Source organism: Triticum aestivum, unplaced genomic scaffold (assembly GCF_018294505.1).
Source record: "Triticum aestivum cultivar Chinese Spring unplaced genomic scaffold, IWGSC CS RefSeq v2.1 scaffold27904, whole genome shotgun sequence".
Classification (NCBI taxonomy): domain Eukaryota; kingdom Viridiplantae; phylum Streptophyta; class Magnoliopsida; order Poales; family Poaceae; genus Triticum; species Triticum aestivum.
The window spans coordinates 14,230-22,260 of record NW_025225180.1 but is presented as its reverse complement, the minus strand read 5'-3'; the positions used below and the strand labels follow the sequence as shown (position 1 = coordinate 22,260).

General features: G+C 43.8%; 1 protein-coding gene across 1 annotated transcript; it reads right to left on the bottom strand.

The window, feature by feature from the left end:
* Positions 1-1,704: 1,704 nt before the first annotated feature.
* Positions 1,705-7,129, bottom strand: LOC123172098 (protein FAM193B; the record flags this gene model as incomplete). The annotated part of the gene is made up of 2 exons (XM_044589127.1): positions 1,705-2,056; positions 6,622-7,129. Coding segments are annotated over 2 exons (585 nt in total), but the record flags the coding sequence as incomplete, so codon positions are not given.
* Positions 7,130-8,031: the final 902 nt, after the last annotated feature.

Sequence of the window (8,031 nt, the reverse complement as noted above, 5' to 3'; positions counted from 1 at the left end):
GACAATTACCTTCCGCTCTCTGAGGATGAGGTGAGCCTCGGCGCCGAGGATTTCATGGTGCCTGAGGAACCTCGTGAGCAGGAGTGCTTAAAGCGCCAACTAATAGCCACTTCAAGGAGCCTGAAGAAGAAGCAACAATAGCTTCAAGCTGACGAAGATCTGCTTAATGATAGATTGATCGAAGTCCTAGCCGCCAAACAATACGGCCTTGGTGGCCCAGCTAAAATCTACCCGAAGCATAGATCGCAACCCAGGGCGACGATAAGGCGCTCGAGCCCGTACGATCATCGCACAATGCGGTAGGCCAACCACAACTTGGTCTGGTTCAAGCGGCAACTCAAGCCGAACAACAGACCGCCCCACCTCACCGTAAAGGCAGGAACAAAACCGCTCAAGGTTGTACATACAACCTTCAGCAAGGCTGGGGTAGTAAAATAGGACACCCAAGAGCGATCTACGGATCGCAAGGACACACCTCGACACGCGACGACGGCCACCTATTCGGACGTGACAAACCTAGCCACGCCCGGCTGAAAACCGCAAATGGACTCCGTTAGAGGTACGCCGCAGTGTGGCCGAACATAGAAGCGCCACACACCCTCTTTGCTTCACAAATGAAGTAATGGAGCATGAATTCCCAGACGGGTTCAAACCCATTGTCGGTGTCAAAACCGATGGATCTCGGGTAGGGGGTCCCGAACTATGCGTCTAAGGCGGATGGTAACAGGAGGCAGGGGACACGATGTTTTACCCATGTACCACCATAGAGAGAATAATATTTCCACAAATCTAATCTGCTGACATGTTTTGGCAACATGACATGATGCCATGGCTCGGCGATTATTTGAACCGTTTTTATTTAACTAGCCCCGCTCATAACGCGAGGCAGTTTCTTGACACGTCTTGTCAAAGCAGAGATCGTGTCCCCCTTATTTCGGGATTCACATCAATACAGTCATGGGTAACCCAACCGCGCCTAGGACTCCTAGAATTTAGGCAAGTCCCAAACGGCTACGAGGAGGACGCTTGATATTCACCCTCTTTATAAAGGGACAAGGCTTTTACTTTTTCCCTCCCGTGCTCAATTGAATCCTTCCCCCGCCTCGAGTTCTAACACCCAAAGCCCAGGTCAGGTGCTTCAGATCTCCAATCATGTCCGGATCCAGCCCCTAGGGCCGGTGGATGCCTTCCTCTGTCACGGAGGAGGACATCAAAAAGTTGAGGGAGACCAGATACCTGACCGCTGATATTTCACACAGGCTGCCCGCCCGAGGGTAGGTCATCCCTACTCCCACTACACCACAACACTGATATAAGGACAGAAAAACTGCCGGGAGAACATACTTATAAGGGCAGACAATCTGCCGGGATAGCGATTCTCCCGGCAGATAGAACCGCCACGAGAACGGCTGCCGGGGATTACTTGTCCCGGCAGATACACTTCTCCCGGCAGTTTCCCTGCCCTGGCCCTTAGATTTGGCGGCAGTTGTTTTCTCTCGACAGATTGGTCAGGACACATGAAACTACAATTGCCGGCAGTTTAGCTGCCTGCACATGCATGTTTTCCCGGCAGTTATGATGCCAGCACTTCAATTTCACTAGCAAACTATTGTATGCATTCCTGATATAATTTCCATTCATTATGTTAAGCAATCATGGCACCTCGCACAATTTATACATACATTTCAAAGTAACATATAGGTCTCATCGGAAACCTTAAACTTCATTCCATTAACATAAGAATGTATATAAGCAGATTGTGCCACAAAAAGAGTACATAAATGTTTCTAGATACACGTGCCACACAACCAAAATGAAGTAGTTCCACAAAGGGAGAAGTATATATGTTTCTAAATGTGTCACGCAACCAAAATGGCCATATAGTGGCCTATGTGCCAAAACAACCACCAAAATGAGCAGAACTTGCCAATGTCTCCAGGTTCACCAAACAAGGCGCATTACATTATCACTCCACCAACTTAATAGTAGATCTTGCAAACCTTCAGCAGCTTGTAGATCATCCAAATCTCCATCAAGTAGTGTATCTTTGGGAAACCTGCAACAGAACGGAAACTCAAAATGGAGCTCTCATAGCTTAATAAACCTGTTGTAACATACGTGAACATGCAACTAGTACTGGAAGCACAATAAAATGCAATTTTTACATCACATAAGGACAAGTGTTTTAATGCCTTCTTTGTTTGCCTTGCTGTTGGGCGTTGGCTGTAGCAGAACACGCTGTGAAATTATTCAGTAAATGGAGTTTGAATGAAGGCTGATGTTGTACACAGATCGTTCATTGGAGATGAAAAGGATTTGAATCAGGCTAACGTACACAGCCCATTCCATTCCAGTTATAGTAACAAAACAGTAAAAAGTTAAAATTTGATATTCTTGTTGTTCCAAACTTGTTTATAGTAACCTAAAGGTTGAGGTTATGACATACCCTGAAGAAAGGCACCCAACTTGTTAGGCATACAAATAAGCCACCAACAATAAACGCCATTTCATCTAATGTGCTTGTAACAGGATAAAATGTTTGCCACGGTCACCTTTCGCAAAACTGCTACTCTACTAAAATGGTTCAGAGACCTCTAGCTTGATTTGATGTGCCTTAGATGGTTCCTTCTCCCTCTCGATGATATGGCTGCAGAATAAAGCAAAGCGAAAAGGATTGGTTCATTCTATAAAATTGTGACGAGGACACCTACACTAGTACACTAGTACAAAAAGGGGATTTGGTCCAGCCAGAAAAGAGCATTAATCCCGATTGCATTACGAACCGGGACTAATGTGAGCATTAGTCCCGGTTCAAGCGGCGAGGGGTGTGATGCCCATTAGTACCGGTTCGTGGCACGAACCGGTACTAAAGGTTAGACCTTTAGTACTGCTTCGTGCCACGAACCGGTACTGATGGTGTTGAGACCACGAACCGGTACTAATGGTGCAATTTTCAAATCCTACCCCCCCCAGTGCGTCGCCTTTTTAGTTTTGTAAAAAGCAAAAGAAAATGATAGAAACTTCAAAATTTAAAATCCTTCGAGATGTAGTTATGTTACTACATCTACTAGTTAGGAAAATTTTAAAACTTAAATTTAGACATGTTTTGCAAAAAGTGTAGGGAAAATGTCGGAAAAAACCGGCTATAACTTTTGCATACGATGTTGGAAAAAAACGTATAATATATCAAAATGTTCAGAACGAAAATCTGCATCCGATGGAGACCGCCTACGGCCTGTTTGCAAATTTTTAGAATCCTCAAATTCTAAAAGGAAAAAAAGTTATGCTCAAATTTCAGTTTTTTTTTGATTTTTTGTTAAATCTGGTCAAACTATGATCAAACTACTTATTCAAGAAGTATTAGTGTTACTAAATAATTATTCAAGAATATTAGTGTTACTAAATAATTATTTAAGTTTTTTTGAATTTTGGTCAACTATGGTCAAACTGTGGTCAAACTACTTATTCAAGAAATATTAGTGTTACTAAATAATTATTGATTTTTAGAACAATAGTTTCAAACTCAAACAGTGAAATGTGTGACTTCATGCTCAAGCTAAATTCCTGAGGGTTAATAGGATTAACATCTTACTATTGTCAGGAAAACAACAAGTGCAGACTTGGAAACGAGGGAGAATAGAACCCGGAAGTTAAGTGTGCTCAGGCTGGAGTAGTGAGAGGATGGGTGACCGTTCGGGAAGTTAGATGATTTGGAACGATGAGGGGTGATTAGAGATTAGAGGTTAAAATAATTCAGAAATTTGAAATTCAAAAAAAATCATAAAATTTCCTTTAGTACCGGTTGGCGTTACCAACCGGGACTAAAGGTGGACCTCCAGGCAGAGGCCACGTGGAGGGCCTTTAGTCCCGGTTACAGTTAGAACCGGGACTAAAGGGGGAGGCTTTAGTACTGACCCTTTAGTCCCGGTTCCAGAACCGGGACTAAAGGCCCTTTTTCTACTAGTGCTACAAGTTGACACTCACATTTTCTTCACTAATCTCCGGTAGACCTGGAGTTCAAGTTTGTCCAAAACAAGGTAGACACCGCATTTTAGTCACCCTGCAAGAGAAATAAGCAATCAGTGTACATGCAAAGCAATTAGTGTCCCTGTACAAAAAAGTAGGACGCAATCAGTGACAGCAGAGGGCTGAAACTTTTTCAGCACACAAATATGTGAACTTAGTGGTCTTCATGTCTATCAAGGGCTTGCTTAAGGAGCCTGAGATCTGCCATCCCAAGTGAAGTCACAATATCTGCATACTGGAAGGTTAAATTACCACTTGTACAAATCAAAATGGTTACGGGGAAATCTTTAGGTGGGCTATTTCATTTTTCCTCTATATTCCCATTTTCCCTAACTTTGTTGTTTACTAAAATGGATACAGATTAAAATGGACTAAAATGGTGCAGGTTCCTGTATATAGGTTGTGAATCAGATCACAATTGTAATTATCTTTATATTTGAATTTTAAACTATAACATAATAATCTAGAGCATATAGTTGAGAATGAGGTATAGAAAATATGTTTAGTTGTGGAATCAGACCCATTTTGTTGCGACATTTTTGTATTTTATTTGTATTTAGTAAAATATGGACAAATTGATACCTAATACATTTAGAAACAATTCAAGTCAGTAACATTAACAAAAAAAGGGCAGCCCTGTGCTTGTAGCTCTCGCTTGCGCAGGGTCCGGGGAAGGGTCTGGCCACTTTGAGTTCAAGTGAGTTGATAACAAAATAAGGAGGAATCCATGTGACAAAACTGTAGTTAGGCATATCCTAAGAATATATTGGAAGAATAAGTGCACAAACACAGGTAGGAGCTGTCACACTGTAGTTACGCATATCCTAAGAATATATTGGAAGAATAAGTGCACAAACACAGGTAGGAGCTTTGCATTGAGAAATCATGTAGCTGCTCGATCTCACAAATGCTCCTCTTAAAATTATACTTGATTTCGCCCATGTCCTTAAGCACACTGAATGTCTTATATTCATCAGAAACAATTATATATTACTATGGCATCGGGAATGGAAATAGGAAGAGCCACAAACACAGGAAGAGAAATCAATTCCAAATATTCATAAATGGAGGCTAAGCTAAAGTCGACTCGCAAGAGCAACATACTGAAAACTGCAGTAACTAAGATCATATAATAATTTGAGATAAAGTTTTTCGCCTCATATTAACAATCTGCATACATAAGTTGACTCAGAGATATCCTGTACTGTTTCTAGTGCAGAATATTGTTTTGACAAAGTCAATGTAGTTAAAGGCATATAGAAATCTAAATATTATGATGCGCACAGTGTAACATATAATTCTACCATTTTGGTGAAAACAGATTTAACCGGCAATATGTTGACTTTTATCAATGTACAGAATCCATTGCTATTGGACATTTTGGTGTAACTCAAATGCTCCATTAAGCTCGCATAAATTTGGTTAATAACACTTTTAAAGTGTGAGTAAAAATCTATGAAAGAAAGACTATAAACACTATTGGACATGATATTGAGAAATCTGGGAAGTTGCTACAACTCTCCCATCAAATATAGGAAATATTCAAAGTCTAGGCCTCATACACTTTGCTTAATGTTGGAAGGCATAATGATTTGGTAGGACATGCAGATAGTCATATTCTTAGCCTTATTTCCGAGAAATAAAATAAGAGATGCATACCACCCCTACAGAACACATAAAACTGCTTCGCAAGTCTTCGAGCAATGTGAAGCAGAAACAATTAATTAACTAATACTTGAAATGAACAAAGTGTATTATCTACAATACTTGTAATCTTCAGTACACCATCAAAACAAACCTATTTATTGTTTGCTAACCAGGGACGGAGCTTTGTTGGGGCCAAACTAGGCCATGGGCACCCAGGTTTTTGGCACTTTTAATTTTACCTATGCATCAAAGCATAGCCCACCAAGAATACGAACAATCCATGTAGCCGGCATGAGCATGTAGTAGCACGCTATTTCTCATGGCTGCAGCAGGCAGCGGCACACTAGGCCTAGCACTAGCCGCTCGCCGACATCCCGCGCAGACTTGGCATCCGAGTTCAACGAAGGAGTTAGATACAGATTATCCATATGCTTATTCTGTCCATCATACTGTCCTGGATAGATAGCCTGGTTGTTCCACTCAATTGAAGACATGAATTAGATGCAAATAGTACTGCACTATACATCTAATTTTCCTGCAATTGCTTCATTAGATAGATAGCCTGAGTGTTCACCCAATTGTTCTTAACATTTTAAATATCACAAAATATATTTTGTAGCCATAAGCAATGATAAGCAAGCTCAATCACAATTTATGAATTGATATATACATGTATGCTCGCTCCATCTTGTAATCCTGTATTATATACTAAAATGCCTATGACTCAGAATCTATAAAAAAATATGTACACCCTTTGCCTGGTCCGCCCAATATTTTCTTTGAAGCTCCGCCACTTTTGCTAACCTTCAAGTTTTACCAATTTCAGGGTTGGATGATCCTTGATGACCAGCGTTGTTTTTGAGGAACCCTTCCCAGATTAATTAATAGACTACATACATAGATTTTAGAGCTACACACCAATTTCTGCAGTGATCTAGGAAATATCACCTGTCAAATTCTCGTGGTTGGAGCAAGGAAGTAGAGAAGGCAGCGCTGTCCAGGGAAAGGCAGAGCTGCTCGCGAGGAGGGTCGACGCTCCGCTGCCTGGGGTAGAGGACGTAGAGGAGGGGTCCCCGCTAGGTTCTCTGGTGAAGCTTGTGGGGAGGAGGCCTGGTCGGGGAGGAAGCTCGCGAGATGGGTGGTGGTGAGGGAAGACATTCGGCGGAGGAGGGTGGTCGCCGCTTGTGGTCTGGAGTGGCGGCTCGGTGGCGCCGCTCTGGAGTGGTTGGGAAGGGGGACGGCAGTGGTCTGGGTGGAGGGCGGCCGCCGGCTTGGATCTGGAGTGGTTGGCGGCTGCGGTCAATTCGGTGCTTGGCGCCGCCGCTCTGGCGTGGTTTGGGGCGACGGCGCAAGTGCTCCGGTTGGAGGGCGTTCGGCGGCGGTGGGATGGTGGGGGACGGCGGCGGTGGTGGTGGAGGGCACGAAGGATTTGGGGGTCGATTTGGGGGCAGCGGCGCTATCTGATTTTTTTTAGTGGCTGGTGGCGCTATCTGATGGAGGGCCAGCGCGTGCTCGTCTTTTTTGGGCCAAAGTTTAGGCCATTCGCGCGCTTTCCTCTAATTGTGCGCGCTTAGTTGGCCTGATATTTTGGTCTCGCGTCAAAGTCGATTCCCGGCAGATTATGGGTCGTGGTGCAGTTGTCTCGGCAGAAGATGTGCCCTAAAGTGTACCGGCAGTCCATGTGTCGTCACTGTTCAAGTTCTTCCGGCAGTTTCTCTACCCCAATATGTTTATACCGGCAGAAACAAATGTCCCGGCAGTTGTTTTGCCCCTGATCAAGTATTTCTCCCGGCAGTTAATTACCCCCAATCAAGTGTTGTGCTGTATTGTCCCGAACCCAACGAGAGCGTCATGTTCGTCCCCCACTTTCTCCGGGGGCTAGGCCTTCCTCTGGATCCCTTTGTCAGGGGTCTTATGTTCTATTACGGGCTGGATTTTCACGATCTAGCCCCGGATTCCCTCCTACACATATCATCCTTCATTGTCGTTTGTGACGCCTTTCTCCGCATTATCCCTCACTTCGTCCTGTGGCTCAAGACTTTTGACGTGAAGCCGAAGATAGTCGAAGGGCAGCACGCAGCGTGTGGAGGCGCTCTAATAAGTAAAATTGCCGGCGCTTCATGGCCGAAGGGTTCCTTTCCAGAGGTATCCGGATTATGGCAACATGAGTGGTTTTACATCACAGCTCCCAGAAGTGCCAAGTGGGTAGCTGCCCCTACCTTCCGCTCGGGCCCTCCACCATCTTGGTCCAACGCGTGTTCACACTTAATCCAACGTCTTGGTCCTATTAAGGAGGTGATAGCGCAGCGAACTAGGCAACCGGACTATGATGCTTTAACACTTTCACTTAGCCAGAGG